We start from the raw sequence: 18067 nt of genomic DNA, 5'->3' as shown, positions 1-18067 counted from the left end.
TGTATTGTGTTAATCTTGTATTGAGAATAGATTTTATTATTTGCTTCTTTCACCATTGCCTCACAATGCCTTAAATAATTATAGGAGTAATATCTAACATATGGTAGTCTCTCAAAAAATAAATTACTTTCAAGTTAGTTCGGGCACTAGAATAATTCTTGCTTGTTAGTTGGTTGGTTGTTTGGTTGGTGAATTTAGAGCAACTCTAGGAGAATTAACCAAGTCTCTGCAACCAATAGTGTATGCTTTTATTTTTCCCCACTAATTCCCTTTTAGGTATTTGCATTAAGGAAAAAAGTTAGGAAGGAACTCAGATATTTATCTTTGTGGATGTTTATTAAATTTTCTTTATAATAACACAAAAGTACCATGAACACTTTACAGCAGTAGAGCATTCCAGCAAGGTCTATACAATTCAACTTATCAAAAATGACACCAAGTATTACATTGACATTACAACAATGTATGATTTTTAATTTTGAAGCAGATAATCAATAAATCTTTTTTATTATTGTTATTATTATGTTTTTGCAAAAAATTACTGGTTTTGCATATATATGTACAAATAAAATATAGAAAAATGTATTTGGTGTTAATATTGGTTATCTAAGGTGGTTAGAGACTTTATTCTTTTTTATGTGCATCTTCTTTTTTATTGATTTTTTAAAAAATAAATGACAGCAGAATGCATTACAATTCTTATTATACATATACAACACAATTTTTCATATCTTTGGTTGCAAATAAAGTATGTTGAAACCAATTCGTGTCTTCATACATGTATTTTGGATAATGATGTCCATCACATTCCACCATCCTTGCTAACCCCATGCCCCCTCCCTTTCCCTCCCACCCCTCTCCCCTATCTAGAGTTTGTCTATTCCTCCCATTCTCCTCCTCTGTATCCCACTATGAATCAGCCTCCTTATATCAGAGAAAACATTTGGCATTTGGGGGGTGGATTGACTAACTTCACTTAGCATTATCTTCTCCAACACCATCCATTTCTGATATTGTTAAATGCTTCGAAATAACTAACAATAACTGTAAAATAACTAACTTCTCTGAGAGAGGGATTTCAATCACATGGTTTCTAAATAAGGTGATCAAGGTAGTTATTTAAACCAAATTACTTAACTTACTGAATGACATAGTGAATTAACCGTAATAAGTATTTGTAAATTACAGAGTATTTAGCCTTAAATACATAGAATCAATATTTCAACTCTTATTTTTATATCACAAATTTTCTGGAAAACTGTAAAAATATAAAACTTATACAATGTCAAATTTAAAATCAAAAATTAAAATTTCAGTTAGAAGTATCTACTTGCTATGTATAAAAAGATAGCATTACTTGGAATCTTCTAATTGCCAAGCAAGGTTGGGGATCACGTGGAAATGTTGTGTATGCAGGAGAGTTTACATGTGATTTGTGTGACACATGTACAGTGTAATATCCTAAGTAGAGCCTAAAGGTATAGAATTAATATCAGGGATACACATATACACAGCTATGCATAAAATGAATGCTCTGTCTGGAGGGTTGGATACTGTGTTGTAAAACAAGCATAAGTTACAAATTTAATTACTTCACAAAATCATTTCAGCATATAGAATAAATCCATTGACATTATCACCTGTTTAGAAACCATATAGATTAAACCTACAGAATGAAAGAAAGAAAGGTCTCAATTATGATGAATATCTTCAAATTATTTAGTAGTTCTTAAAGGTTACTAATAAGATACCAGATTTTTCAAAATGGAATCTATAGGCCAAAGGAAGTTAAATAAAAAGTGAAGTAGGAAAATTTGCTTCCTGGAGGAAAAAAACAAAGGAGAAAATATACGTGTAACTGACACTTACTTTGATTTTAGTTAGTGGTTTGCTTTATCACTCAACCAGAAATAGGAAAATAGTTGATGACTATAATTTTCTGTGCCAAACCATGTAGGATGAGAGTTGAGTAAAATACTAGTTGAGCTAAATATTACTTCAAGCTGGGATAAACTGACAATATAACATAATGGACTGGGCATGGGTGTCTGAGTCCAGCATGTGTGGTTTGGGATACTGGCTTTCTTATACTAAGAGTATCATTCACTCAACAATACCCTTCTTTAGTGTTAACTAACTACATGCTGGATAAAGTGTTAGTCATTGAGGATAAATTAGGAATTGATGCAAGTATATTTTAGATTTAGTTAATTTGAATAGTGAGTATCAAAGAACCAGAGAAAGAATGTCGTCCTAATGTAAATGGGAGCATGATATTATTTATATAAAATCAGTTAGCTAGATCATGTAAAACCAAAGAAAGCAACAAAAATTACCTTAAAAATGTGAATGGAGTCAAACCATCCAGTCCTTTGTTCTAGAACAAATGAAAGCCACTAAAGGATTTTTAGTGGGGAAGTTACAATAACAAATTTGTTCATAAAGATTACTCTGACTGTGTTTTTTTTTTTGTTTTTTTTCTTTAATTTTTATTGTTGGTTGTTCAAAACATTACATAGTTCTTGACAAATCATATTTCACACTTTGATTCAAGTGGGTTATGAACTCCCATTTTTACCCCGTATACAGATTGCAGCATCACATCAGTTACACATCCACTGTTTTACATATTGCTATACTAGTGTCTGTTGTATTCTGCTGCCTTTCCTATCCTCTACTATCCCCCATCCCCTCCCCTCCCCTCTTCTCTCTCTACCCCATCTACTGTAATTCATTTCTCCCCCTTGTTTTTTTCCCCCTTTCCCCTCACTTCCTCTTGTATGTAATTTTGTATAACCCTGAGGGTCTCCTTCCATTTCCATGCAATTTCCCTTCTCTTTCCTTTTCCCTCCCACCTCTCACCCCTGTTAAATGTTAATCTTCTTCTCATGCTCTTCCTCCCAACTCTGTTCTTAGTTATTCTCCTTATATCAAAGAAAACATTTGGCATTAATTTTTTAGGGATTGGCTAGCTTCACTTAGCATAATCTGTTCTAATGCCATCCATTTCCCTGCAAATTCCATGATTTTGTCATTTTTTAATGCAGAGTAATACTCCATTGTGTATAACTGCCACATTTTTTTTATCCATTCGTCTATTGAAGGGCATCTAGGTTGGTTCCACAGTCATGCTATTGTGAATTGTGCTGCTATGAACATCGATGCAGCAGTGTAGCAGTGATCATCTCAATAGATGCAGAAAAAGCATTCGACAAAGTACAGCATCCCTTTATGTTCAGAACTCTAAAAAAAATAGGGATAACAGGAACATACCTCAATATTGTAAAAGCAATCTATGCTAAGCCTCAGGCTAGCATCATTCTGAATGGAAAAAAATTGAAGGCATTCCCTCTAAAATCTGGAACAAGACAGGGATGTCCTCTCTCACCACTTCTGTTCAACATAGTTCTCAAAACACTGGCCAGAGCAATTAGACAGACGAAAGAAATTAAAGGCATAAAAATAGGAAAAGAAGAACTTAAATTATCACTATTTGCAGATGACATGATTCTATACCTAGCAGACCCCAAAGGGTCTACAAAGAAACTATTAGAGCTAATAAATGAATTCAGCAAAGTGGCAGGCTATAAAATCAACACGCATAAATCAAAGGCATTCCTGTATATCAGGGACAAATCCTCTGAAATGGAAATGAGGACAACCACTCCATTCACAATATCCTCAAAAAAAAAAAAAATAAAATACTGGGGAATCAACCTAACAAAAGAGGTGAAAGACTTATACAATGAAAACTCTGACTGTGTTTTAAAAGAATGGATTGAAAGATGCTAAGAGCATTGCAGAGAATCCAGTGAAGGGTGTTTGAAACATGCTACATAGAGATGATTGTCACTAAAAGAAAGGAGTAGCGGCAGTAAAGCTACAGTAGAATAGAGATGAGTTCTACAATTCCAGATTTTGCAACTGAATAAAAGGTGGTGTTTCACTGAGCTAGGAATACATAATGAGGACTAGGCTCAGTTGCACTTTAATTCAAGTAAATTGAGCTTAGAATACCTTTGAGATATAAATGTCAAATAAGTTCTTGGATACGAAGTTCTGAAGCTTAGTGAGTCCAGGGTAGGAAACATTAGTCTGATATTTGTTGACGTGATTCATTGAAGTCATAGGTGTGGATGTGATGATAGTTTGAAGAGAAAAAAAAAAAGAGTCAGAAGAGAAGGAATCATTGAATAAATCTTTGAAAAATTCTAATAGCTATAAGTTGAATTAAAGTCAGCAGAAGAGATTCTACTAACAGAAAAGTAATGGAAAAACCTGGGGAAAATCAAACAACCAAGAGAAGAAGATGCTTCAAGAAATAGTGATCAATAGCTAAATGCTCCTGGGAAGTCACGCTCATGGAGGATGGAACATTGTCAAGCATGCAGTATGTGAGAGTCCTATAAATGGATTTTATGGCTATACAGACTAGGCTGCAGTGAATGCATATGAGGAAAGAGCTGTGGTGTAGACAAGTCTTTGGTAGACAATGAAAAAAATAGGACAATGCCTGAAAGGGCAAATGGAATCAGTATTTATTTTTAATAGGATAGACTTTTATATGTGTCTTGATACTGATGGGAATGATACACTAAAAGAAATACAACAGAAAAGATAAAGGTTGTTCAAAATCAGTTACTCCATTCTGTACTAATATTACAGAATACCTGAGACTAGGTAATTTATAATCAACTGAAATATATTTGTTCACAGTTCCCGAGGAGGAGAATTTCAAGATCAAGGGGTCAGGACCGACTTGCTATGTCATCCCATAGCTTAAGGACAAAGAGGGGGTTAGAGAAAGCAGGACATCAAACTTGCAGCTTCAATTTCTTTTATAATGGTCATTAATGTATACATGAGGGTGGAGCCCTCATAACTAAATACCTCCCTCCCATTAGCTACCATGTCCTAACATTGTTGCACTGGGATTAAATTTTCAATTTGGGGGAGACACAAAACTACGGCACAACAGAAGACTAATTGCAACTTTGCCTAAGTTATTTAATGTCCCTACCTTGGTTTTCACAACTATAAAATGAGGAAAATAATACCTAGTTTGTAAGCTTATTCCCACAATTACATAATGTGATATTGATCAAATACTCAGTGAAATTTTGGGCACACAGAATTCACTTAATATTTTGATACTTGAATGAATCCAGAAGTCAACACAGTGTCTTATACACATTTGATGCACAACAAATATTTGTTAAATGTTAAATGCATATCATTCTCAAACATGATATTTGATTACCAGGAATATGAGCAGCGTGATGAATGTTACTGTACACTGGTTTATCAAGGCATCTTGGCTATTCACTGAAAATGATGATGATAATGAGATGCCTGGTGGTGCTTGCAATTGTGTTGATGTTGGGGAATTTGTGTTCACAGGGAACTATTTTTCTGCCTGGAAATAAAGTCCTTGAACATCCCTGCAATGAAGAAAATCCAGGAAAATTCCTTTTTGAAGTAGTTCCAGGTAAGATATTTTTTCTGGTTTGATTAAAGTATTGTCATTTCATGTTGGTAAAGATAAAGACACATCAGACAAGTTTTAATCTTCTTGAATTACTCATTAAGATGAGTATCAAATCTGGTTAGTAATATTTACAGAGATAATGACTTCCAAAGTGTACATTGATACAAATATATGTGCACACATGCACATACTCATGATCAAATGATAATTGAATTCTCATTCATCCATGAGACTCCACAGTAAACCAGAAGTCAGGACTCGATGCTTGTAAAGGACTACTGGATCTAAGTCTGATTTTACAGTGATTATCGTATAGAAATTTGACAAGGTATTACAGGTAGAATACTTTGCCTAGCTGATTCACTGATCTCTTTCCTTTTACAAAACTACATCTTATTTAAATGGGCTTTTCCTATAAAAAACAAAACAAACAAAAAACCCTCTTTCAATGACTAACCAAGTATTACAGTTCTGTACCTCAAGTTTGCTCCCAACCAACCACTTCCACATGTTTGGCTTTCGTGGAGAGTTGACGATGTCTCTGCCATTTCACCAGATTCTGCAGTTAAATTTCTGCAACATCTGTTTATTTTCCCTAGACATCTGCACCCATCCCCCTTAGTACTCCATCCCCATTTACATTGTTGAATAACCCAGCAACAATTTCTCCAAGTCCGTGATCTACTTCTTTGATCAGTTGGTCAGTCTTTCCTTATCCCTTGACATAAGAAGAAAGGAGTTAAAAATGTGGTTTTTATAGTTAGTATTGGCTCTGGCTGATCTAGTTTTCATGATATTGATATTGACACAATCACAGCCTAGGGTGGGTGTGAATTTATTTGTGTAATATGTAATTTATATACATAATGTTGGGACAAAGGCAGTCAATAAAACAAATTTTCCCAGATTTTGGAGTGCTGGGAATCTAAAATGTAAGGGCATATTTTTTCCCCTCAATGAAAACAGCTGTAGCATTGAGTTCATCTGGCTCACAATGGAATCCATGACTAAATGTTAATTAATGCAGCTGAAGTGCAGAAAGGTTAGTCAGATGCATTGTGTTATTTGTTTCCCCCCAGGGAGAACATATTGTAGGAAACCTGAATCTTGTTTGCCCTATTAAAATCCTTTTATTCTGACTTCTTTGTGGAATACCCGTATGGAACCAGATTCCAGATGTTGCTAAGTCTTTGAAGTATTAGTAGAGGAAATTTCTTTCCCTATTTATTCTCAAACATCAGTGCCTGTTGGCTTTTAAACCATCATGGTATTAAACTGATGGCTTTGACTTTTCATCTCCAATAATTCTAGAAGTCTGCTTCCCCATTTGGTCTGCTAGCTGCATAGAGGTTTCATCTTTTGGTGAAGAAGTTCTAATGCAACATAGATGAATATTCTCAAGAGAGTGTCAAAGCCCAGGAAATCAGGGAGAGAACTTTTCCTCCAACTCTGCTATTCCAGAGCATATGTTTCGCAGGCAGTGCAGGTATATGATGGCTTTTGGTGAGCAAAATTTAAGACTGTGTAATATAAAAGCTGAACATTCAGGAGAAAATTCAAACTTGCTGTGAATCTGGAGGTAAATAAATTATGTCCATACTTCATTTGAAAAGATGTTTTCTGAATTATTACTGCAATGGGTAGAATAGTAGCTGCTAAGTTGAGTTTTATAATTTTAAATTATTTTATGAACTGTGAAGAGAACTATGCCAAATAATTCTTTGATGAAGAACTGAAAACATGAACTGCCACACCAAGAATCTAGTGTGTGTTATTAATCTCGGTCATTTGTGTGACTCTGAATCAGGAAAGCATTTCCAGCAAACACTTGTATACTTGTACATGAATTCAGAGATCTGTTTTAATTTTCATCAGATTTTTCAAACACAGAATTATCTGGGGATAGCAAAACACTTGGTTTATCTTTGCAAATAGGAATGATAAGAAAATACTATCCAATTCTTCCAATTGTGTAAAAATCTAACATGGAAATTGGGGCAGTAACAATAGAGCATTTTCATGTGTCAGAAGTTGTATGATGTAGGAAGTTACAGAATGTGTTTGGCACTTTGTACAGACCCCTTTGTATTCCTACCTACATAACGCATATTATCCTACATTGGATTTCTGTGTAGAATTCTCTCAAATGCTACTTCTGAAAACCTGCCCTCAAAATGATGCTTACAGGCCTAACACACCTCTGCTTTTCTGGCAAACACCTCAAGTCTGATTTTCAATGTACATGAATGAATAGGGGGATATTAAATTATTTAATCTTATCAGCCCATAATGATTTCCAACAAAACTGACAAAAGCCAACAGCAAGCTCTTTGCTATACAACCTAGTATCACATGTTCGCAGACCACTTATGTAAGCATACAGCTTATCCACAGGTGCACTGTATGGCTTTATAATTATTCACCTATAGTAGGAATTTTTGTTTGTTTCTGATTTTGCTTTATTCTGAAATGTACTATGAAACTAAAGGATAATAGTGTGCAAATAAGAAAAATGAAGAATTTTCAACAGAATTGAGAATGTCACCTTTTGTACACTACTTGTTTATATTTGTTCATATATCTCTACCCAGGCTCTAGGCTTTTGTAAGAATCTATCGGTAAAAACAATCTACCATAATTTAGGGTTAATTTGTATAGGTTCATTATCTCCTGAAAAGAATCATCTCTTTGAATATTGCCATGGTTTATAGCATTTCACTCCAATTTTTTCTAATTTCCCTACTTGTTATTCAAAAAGATGTCAGCCAAATTGGCAAATATGAAGACTTTACTGTCAGACATGCCAAATTTTAGAATGGAGTGAACTTTTACAGCCAAGTACTAAGCTTTTGGGAAATGTGGTTGAGAAAGAAATGTTGGCAGATCTTTAATGTATAGTCCTTGAAGAAAGAAAATGTCGTCTTTTTTGCTTCTTAAAATGTGTTCTGGTAGAGTTTTCCTTCTGGTGATTTAAAAAAATAATAAACAGAAAAATTAATGAAGTAATGATGCCTTAACTTTCTCAGAAAAATAAAATGCTGTATATGTGTAATAAGAATTGTAATACATTCCACTATCATATATATATATATATATATATATATATATATGAAAAAATAAATAAAATAAAATGATTCAGACTTAGAAAGGTAAAGAGACAAAGAACTAACTCCATCTAGATAGAATGTATCTTTCTTGCTCATTACTATATCCCTTGCAACTAGGACAACATAACACAAGAAGCTGAACAGATATTTATTGAAGTGTATATATATATTTACCATATTTCTGAAGGAATCTTGGTCATATGAAATGACATCCACTTTGCTATGTTGAACTTTTATTTCCTGCTGTGTAGGATCATTTCTTTCCCTGGTGCTGCAAAGACCTATCTGGTGGCTGAAATAGAGAGAGATTCCTCACATACTTCCCTTTCCTACTTCTCTTCTTTCCTCTCTGATGAAGAGACTGAAAGGATAGAAGGAGATAGAATTCTTCCTATACAGATGCTGTTGCTGGGTGCAGCCCCCTCACACTGACTGGTCATTGCATTCCTTTCCAAATGTTAACACTTTCATGGGGTTTATTTGTGGCTTTTACCGTGACCTTGCAATTGGTAACCTACTTCACATAGTAAGCTACTCCCATACTGGAGATGGTCCTGTTGGATGGAGTGCAATATGAGGACTTCAAGTCCAGCTGCTTCTTTGTGTTGATTCATCTACCAGGACACTCATGCTTCCTGGCCTGCCAACTAATAAAAAAGCAGGCTATTTCCCTGTTGCTTCCTCCTTCATCTTATCCTTCTGTCTGTGGGTCATCAGCTATAGCACCCAGCAAGGCCAATGGCATGACAAACTTCAGAGGCCATCAGGATTCCTCAATTTAGTGAAGGGGTGGGTGACTATTCTGTCACAGTTCAAAATTTACAAGCAATGCTCTTGGGCTTTCCTGACTTGTTCTAGTAGATAGGAGATATCCTTGCCCTCAGAAAATAATATTTATCTTGAAAACTGCTTTCTCCAGGTAGCACTTCCTGTTTTCTAGACCTCACCTTATAATAGCCAGGGGCAGAGTTCCTTCTCTGATATGTCTTTTTCAGCATGCCCTGTGGGGAAGTTGCTCAGCATAATACCACTGGTCTTTTCAACTTAGCATGTTGTGGGTACCTTTTTCTTCAGCCCTGGGTCTTGGCAGCAATTCCAAGAAAGTGGAGAGGAAACTCTCTGTTTATATCTATCTATAATTTTCAACTGAGTTCCCAGGAAGCACATTCTGGTGGAGATTATGCCAGAATAATTATTGGGGCATGCTCTCTGGAGATAGTTCATGTGTGATAGTTAGGAAGGCAGGATGGAGCAGGAGAAGCTGGCCCATGATGACATCTAATTGATGTCATATCTGATCCTTTGAGGAGCTCTGAGGCTTGGATGCCTCTTAAGGCTACTCCAAACTGCAGGACAGGGCATTTGTCATTTGGAGGGCTTAAATGAGTTAAATGAGGCAGCAGTACATTATAACCTGAAGCATATTTTCTGAAATCTGAACATGTGGAGTTAATTTTTTGAACTGAAATGGATACACTGGTATCTCATCTCAGCTCATCCATTAAGGATGAGCATTTTGGTACTTGAAGTGAGCATAAACATTTTCCTTATTTGCAAGTATTTTGTTTAAGCTCATCATAAAAACAGACTCTGGATAAAGATGCACACCTATAATTCTTTGAAAGCACATTCTAAGGTCATCACTCTGCAATGATGGAAAAATGGGGAGAAACACACTTGCCAGTGGTGGTTTTAATCACGTTAATAACTAAAGCAAAGGAAGATGCTGTGTGGAATGTTTTTCCCACAGAAAACAATTACACTCTGGGGTCCAGTTCTCATGACAAAGTAAACAATGCTGAAATTGTTCTAGGCTTCTTCACAAACTCCTTGCATGTGCTGGCCAAGTTATCAGTGTCTAGTCACCAAAAAATACACCTGATGCTAATCACATGTTAGGAACCAAACCAAGCCCCAGTTGCAAAGACAATCTCCAGTATTATAGACCCTCAAAGCCCATCTCAGTCCAGTGCCCCAAATCAGTAATAATTAGATCTAGGAGGTTTTCTTATCCTTTTTCCTTCCCACAGGGAAAGAAGAGAAGAGGTAAATGCAGAAGAAAAGGGAAGCAGGATTGTAGAAGTAGCTATGGAAACAGAAAGAAAAGAGATTTTTGAAGGATAATCTTGTGTGATTTTTATCTGCCTGAAAACAAATTTAAGCCCTTCAAAAAAGTACAAGGTGTTATTTATCCTACTTTTGCCATGACTGTGCTAATTAGTCCCACTACTCTCAGACAAATACATATTACATCTGTAAATTAAAGTAGAAATATTTTCATTCTAATTATTTTACAAGGATTTCATAGGAACTGAATGACATGGGTGTCTAGAGAATTTAATAAATGCACTATAGATTCTCATGCCAGAAATATCCATATACCTAGCAAAATGTACATACTTTTGAGGGTTTAGATATTCCCTCAAGTCCAAAAATAGACCATTGGTTAAGAATAATAATATATATCTGGAACCAGAGAGTATCTTAATCTGTCTTATGGTCTCAATCTCTATTTCCCTATTTACCTCTGTATTTTCCTGTGTATTTATGAATTTGATTTATGTATATGTATATACAAACATGACACATTTTTTGCAATTATTTTTAATTGCTTTATATACTATTCAGGGTTAAAATTTTATCTCTGATTTAGTTGTTCTTTTCCTGGTCCTTACGGATACGTAACCCCACAAACCTATTTCATGCATTTGCAGCATAGTGTTTCCTGGATAGACATTTCATGTGCCTGGAGGCTATAAAATTTTTAATTTACCAAAACTTGAACCTACTTAGATGGTCAGTGCAGCTGTGTTATGTAATAAGCCAAGTGAGAAATAAATAGTTTTGACAGATATTCATGGGTGTCTCTGGGAAAGAAAAAATGCTTGGCCAGTTTTTGAGTTTTTGAAATAATTATGTAACATCAGCAATGGAAGTTTACCATCCATGTCAGTATTTGCAGCTCCTTCTGGGTTTAACAAACAAAGTCATTGGATACATTAACCTTGTGTCATTTAATAAAGTTTTTAAGTCAGTGTTTGGCATCTATTTTATATGAAAATGTAGGGATATTTCAATGTGTTTTAGCATAAAAGTTGGTAATTTTGTTGATTACTTATTTAAATATGCTGCTAAGGCATCTTAATTTTACAATGGTCCCTTTATCTTAACTTTTTCCCTCTTCTATGCTGGTACTTTAGGCTAAAATCCATACAATTATATTTGTTATCCCAAAACAACTGTGACAATCTCTCTCTCTCTCTCTCTCTCTCTCTCTCTCTCTCTCTCTCTCTCTCTCTCTCTTTTGTCTGCATAAGTCTGTAGGCAGCCTTTTTTTTTTTCTTTTTTGGCTCACTTTTGTTTTGCTTTTGCTCAGTTTTAATGTGTGCAGATCATTTAGAGAATGTGAGTAGGAGTTGCTTATGGTAGGAAAATATAATTCTATATACACAAGTGTTCCTGAACATGAATTAAATAAATGCATCGGCAAAAATCAGTATGTTTTAGCTACTATGTATTCTTTTATTAAAAAAGGAAAAAACGTTTCTGGGATTTTTGTTTCCAAATTCCCTTCCTACTTAAAAATGCCTAAAAGCATACATTTGAAAGAAGCTATTAACATGACACAATGAACATTTTTAAAATGCTTTTAATCCTTTAAAATTCTGGCTAATATTACTTTGATCAAGTGGCTTTTAGGGCACTTATGAAGCCATAGAACTTGTGATCATATGATCACTTATGAGAAGTGGCCCTTCGAGCAGAGTTCTTATCGTCCCACTGATCCATCCATCATCACTAAGTGCTAGACCAGGGACCAGTGAACATTTTCTATAAAAGATTAGAGATTACATATTTTAGACTTCAGGCCATAAGGTCTCTTACAGTTGTTTGACTCTGCTGTCAGAGTAAATAAATGTGTGTGGCTGTGTTCCAATAAAACTTTATCCATGAACACTGAAATAGGAATCTTGTATAATTTTCAAATATCAAGAAATATTATTCCTGTTTCAGTTTTTTCCCAGTTAAAAATGTAAAATAGAGGCAATGGACCAGATTTGACCTTCTATGGGCCATGCTAGATAAAAAAAGCAAACCTATGAAAAGAAGGCTGAAGATATGAATATAAATCACTAATCCCTACTGGTGCCACCCGAGCCAGAATTAGAACTCAGAGACAGCCTGTCTCCCCAGGCCATGGCATCACCCACTGCCTCAAAATCATGATTCAGAAATTATGTGCCAACATTTTTACTGGGAAAAAAAACATCTCTGAATATTTTTATAAGGAAAAAATTCATCATAAACCTAAAAAGTGTTAGTGACCAAACAGAAAGTCTCTTTTTAGCCCTGACTTAGCTTATTTAGACTCTAGATTCTGACAAGAGCTGAGATCTCTTATGTGGCTTTTAAAATAATGAATACTATTAATAGGAGCCTGGGTGTGCTTAGCATGAAAACCTTTTCCCATACTTAGTTCAATCCACACAAAATTCAGGGAGCTGTTCATAAGTGTTATGAGATTAAAACATCCCCTGCAAGATTAAATATCCTCCAATCATCTTTCAAACTCTTATTTTTACAATATTCATTCTCATCTTACAGTGCTAAGTATCTCACAGATAATAAAAATATTTTGTTTTCAGGTAAAAGAAAATGAAATTAACAAACATCTACTCAGAGAGGGATAATTTATTTCACCTACCATTCATTTATTGTAAATATATCCCTGCCCCACCCCTAGTTTTCCTGTAGCCTTAGTATGAGAAACACTTCCATGATATTCTTATTTAATGTTTACTAAAACATATATCAAGCCTGTACTGATATGCGACAGGCTGTTCATATAACAGCTTGTTTAATATGGCTTGCGATGGATAAATAGCATGTTTCCTGCTGTCAATCAGTGTATTTATTTACTTTCTTAATAAATACAATAACTAGACTCACACCCATATAAACCCACAAACCCACCACACACTACAACCTTCATATCCCAGAAAGAATATGGGTCAGTTTATTATCTCTATCCCATATAGGCCAAATATCCAAGAGTTAAGAGAAATAAAGATGACAGGAAGAAATGACATTATGGGTTTGAAAATTGGTATATTCTGCATTCACTTCCTCTCTTCTTGGTACTAATATTTCATGTTTTGGGAAGTCTTAGGACTAGAGATGACACCTTTTTTTCCAGTGCCTTATGGAGTGTAGTCATACGGTACATGCTCAAAATATGCTTGCTGAATTAATGCATAAACTGGACTTCACTTTCTTATCTCTGTGGAATGATTGCATTGGATTTTAGAACCTTCCAACTCTGAATTATTTATTTGGATCATAGCTCTTTTCCCCAGTGCCTTAGGAGCCTGGAGACTAGAGAAGTTCATTAACTTCACACACTCTTTACTCTTCAAAAAGAGTCCTCATTGCCTCATCCCTCAGTCCTTCATTAACACTAAAACAAACAGTATTTTTCATTACTTCATTTACAGAGGCTATATATTAACAAGTTATTTGCCAGACAAATAAATGTGTTTTTTTCCTCTCATTGTTCTCTGTGGTGTGGTTTTAATTATGCATTCTCAAGCTGTTTGTGTTTACCTGCCTCTTTCAAACAATAATTAAAAAGAGCCTTGCAATCAAATCAAGCTAAGAAAATAGATGGTGAGGTCCTAAACAAACGTCAGCTGCTATTATGTGAATAGAGTCTCCAGGCGGTTCTTCTTCCATGGAGGGTCTTCTCGAAGCTGTATCTTGGCTAGAGAGAGAGTGAGTGTGGGTGAGTTGACGGTCAGTGGAGAGCAACCCATAGGTCACAAATGATGTGGGAATGAAAAGGGGAAATTACATTTCATGAGAAAAGGAATATATCAAAAGAAACAAAATGATGTCCAGCACGACAACTGCTAATAAATAAGAGTGACGAAAGTTTGCAGCAGGGGTGGAGGGCACTTTGGCTGTAGAGGACTTGCCTATCATGTGTGAGGCTCTGGGCTCCACACCCAGCACTGAAGAAAGAATAAAGCTGGCATAGCCCTGAGTCCTGTGCTAACTGTCAGAGGCCCTGTGACAGGAAAAGGGAGTGGGCAGAGAGTGTTTGCAGTGTCTATTAATTTTCTAAAACTTCCATAACAAAGTCTCTAAAACTGGGTGGCCTACACAGAACTTTTTCCTCAGAATTCATCTACTGAAAGTCCAAAATCAAGATGGTGTCAGAGTGGGTTTCTTTGGAAGGGCCCCTCCTTGGCTCCTATGCCCCCCCTTTTCCCTGTGCCTTCAGGGGATCTTACTCTGATCTCTGCTATATCCTAATTTCTTCTTCTTGTAAGGACAATAACTATATTGAATTAGTGACTTCATTTCAACTTACCTCTTTAAGATCTGTTTCCACATTTAGGAATTTAGAATTCTTAAATTTTAAGGTACTGGGGGTTAGAACTTCAAAACCTGTATTTTTGGGAAACACAATTCAGCTCCCAATGGAATTAAAAGAGGCAATGAGACCTACGTGCTCTTCTAGGGGTTTCTTGTTTTAGGGCAAACTCTCCATCAGGTTGTCCCTGACTACTTGAGCTCCATCCTAGTCCTCCAAGGAAGAAGCAGAAATTTTCACCTTGAGACATGGGCATCCCATGGCCATCCAAAATTCTACTTCCACTTTTCCTAAAGATCAAAAAGCCTGAATGATTTAGCCGCCAAAGCAGGAACTAAGAAGATGTGAAACAGAAATGGGGGCTCTCCAGAAAACAAACCTAGATACTCTCTCCTGAAAACTGACCTTGGATTTAATTTTATTCAGAGTGTTTTGTTTTGCTGTTGACATTTCGCCTAACGGAAATAGACCAGACATCTAGCCTTAGTGTTATTGTTACTTTCTTTTTTACTCTTTCTTTTAAATCAAGGCCAGTTTTATTTGCGTCTAACAAACTCTTTGTAAAAGTGGCATGCGAATGCATCACACACTGCTGTGCTGTGTCTAGTCCGGGGCAGAAAGCCAAAGGGAGGTCTGGATACATCTTTTCCAGTGGCCCAAGGCTTCTGTGGTGAATTACCAACTTGTCATTCAGGATACTGAGGAGCAAGTGGTATCAAGACAGGCAATTAAGGCTTCTGGAGAATGATTAGCGCAGGGGCGTGACCCAGTGTGGGGTTCATCTCTTCAGCACCAATCACGTTGTCTTTTTCGCATGACTCATTATTCCTGATGTGTCACTTGCTCACAGGAAACACAGAGGAGATAATGACAAAACTGTGCTTCTGGGCTCTTTGGCTCCAATCTATGAACTATGATTTCTCATAATAGGTTCTTTGATTGAAAGATAAGTAACTCATTTCACAGGGACCCAGCTGATGCAAATCGATTATCATTCAAATAGATGATTTATTTTGATTTTGATTTTTGATCACCCTCTCTCCCATAGATAACTTCTCTGCCAACTTAATTTTATGGCTATTTCTCCAATTTCCTGATATCAAATATATGGAGCTTGTTTTAACTTCCATTAAATCCTCTTTTCCTCTATTACAACAGAGAAACTGCCTTTTTCCTTCACAAATCCAGTCCTTTGTCTGTTTTTGAACTCCATTCACTTCCATCTTTTCAGGAATTCCAATCTACTGATTGTTCTGTTTCCCTCGTGTTATGTTGCTTTGACTTCCATATTGTGGTATTTCCATAAGTTTCCAAGTGTATGCTGGGAACTGGCATTTTTATTGAAAAAGCAAATTAATTCTTTGCATGCTCAGTTGAAAAAATAGGAAAATCCAATCATGCTATTATTCCTCTGATTTATAAAATAATCTCTTGACCACACTTTTTGCATTCTCTATCAACTCAGAAACTCCTCTAGATTCTGTTCTATATCCTTTTTGATTCCTATCTTCACCCAATCTATTTTTACCCCTCAGAAGACTTTTTCTTACTAATGTTCTAAATGACACCCATTTTTTCTGAATCCAGTGTTTAAGTTTCAATACTTATAATATAAGTGCCCATTTGGAATCATTTGACACAGTTGGTCACTTTCTTTATTCGGGTCTGAGGATACTACACGTTCCTGGTGTTCAGCCTTATTAACTGTCCATGTCCCTCAGTCACTACTGCTTGTTTCTCTTTTCCCTGACTTCTTGGTAGTGGAGGGTCCTCAGTGTCTGGCCCTCTGTCCTGGAGAACTGCAGTGTTCTCCTAGTGTGTCTTCAGACTGTACTCTCCCTCCCACTCTGCTCCATCCTGTACACCGTAGCCAGAGTGATATTAGCAGACTTTATTGTTTAGAGCAGTTTTAGTTTTAGAGAAAAGTCACACAAAAGGTACAGAAAGTTCCTATACACAGTGTGACATTTTAATGTTAAAATCTGACCAAGTCACTGTCTATTTTTAAAATACTTTATCAAAATATTAGTTTCTATGTAAACCATCCCCCATGTATTTCATTCTATTGCTCTTGGAGTTCTAACCACACTGGCCTTCCAGTTTTTCAAGTATGCCATGCTTCGCTCTGGCCACAGAACATTTGCATACTGTCTCCTCTTTTTAAAGTAGTTCCTTCCCCTAATTTCCAAATTCATAAAAGAATTCTAGCTCATCCCTCAGATGGTGCTTTAGTTGTTGTTTCTTTGAGGGAAGCTTGTACTTGATCATGCCTTCCATCAAGTGTGTGTGTGTGTGTGTGTATAAATTTACATATATATAAAATAAATTTACATATATATATGTAAATTTATTTTTATTTTTATTTTTATTCTTGTTTTAGAATCAGTGACATAGCCTCCCATTGAACTTTGATCCACCTTGAAGTTTCCTGACCTGTACTGCTTACCTTTTGTCTTATATAAATAACATCTGTCTCCTCCACAAGAATGCAGGTTCCATGAGAGCTAGAACTCTGGTTTGCTCGTCATCTAATCCTAGCATAGAGAAAACTACCTGACATGTCATAGTCAATGAATAAATATTTCTCACCAAAAAAGGAAGGAAGACACAGGATGTCAGTGTGGTATGGAAATTGGTAGATTTGGGGATTGATCATCAGGAGTGTCGTTAATTCTGTAATCCAATTCAAACTCAAGGCTTAATGCAGTTCATTAAACATTTAGTAAGAATCAGCTCTAAGCTGGATATTATACACTAATTTCTGATTGTCGGGGATCTGGGGATCTATTTTTTTATCATCCCCATGAACATCACTTAGGGGTAGAGTTTTACTGAACATTCTGGGAACACTGATCAAGTTCATCTACTAATCAGTCTAGTGCCTACAGAACAGATAGAGAAGGGAGATGAGACCCTTGCCTCTGCTGTGTTTCTTAGGCAAATCTTCTTGCTGTGCATCTATTTTCTCATCAGAAAAATGAATATTATGATATGGAATTACCAAATGAGATAGACTAGTGTCACCCAAATGAGGACAGTGATTTGTATAAATTAGTTCCACTGATCTACCTTCACACTTGTCCTCAACTCACCTCC

General features: G+C 35.9%; 1 protein-coding gene across 3 annotated transcripts in view; it reads left to right on the top strand.

The window, feature by feature from the left end:
- Window positions 1-18067, top strand: part of Arhgap24 (Rho GTPase activating protein 24) — a 747975-nt gene that overhangs the window by 479645 nt on the left and 250263 nt on the right. For all 3 annotated transcript variants that reach the window (XM_058583413.1, XM_046457583.2, XM_046457584.2), the window contains exon 3: window positions 5401-5488. In XM_058583413.1, coding sequence (XP_058439396.1) covers window positions 5401-5488 — 88 coding nt within the window. The remainder of the gene's footprint in view (window positions 1-5400; window positions 5489-18067) is intronic.

This window comes from Marmota monax, unplaced genomic scaffold (genome assembly GCF_021218885.2).
Source record: "Marmota monax isolate L192 unplaced genomic scaffold, Marmota_monax_Labrador192_F-V1.1 WCK01_AAM20220418_F8-fsc00128, whole genome shotgun sequence".
NCBI classification, from domain to species: domain Eukaryota; kingdom Metazoa; phylum Chordata; class Mammalia; order Rodentia; family Sciuridae; genus Marmota; species Marmota monax.
Note: the sequence above shows the minus strand (reverse complement) of the source record. Positions and strands in the feature narration are given on the sequence as shown.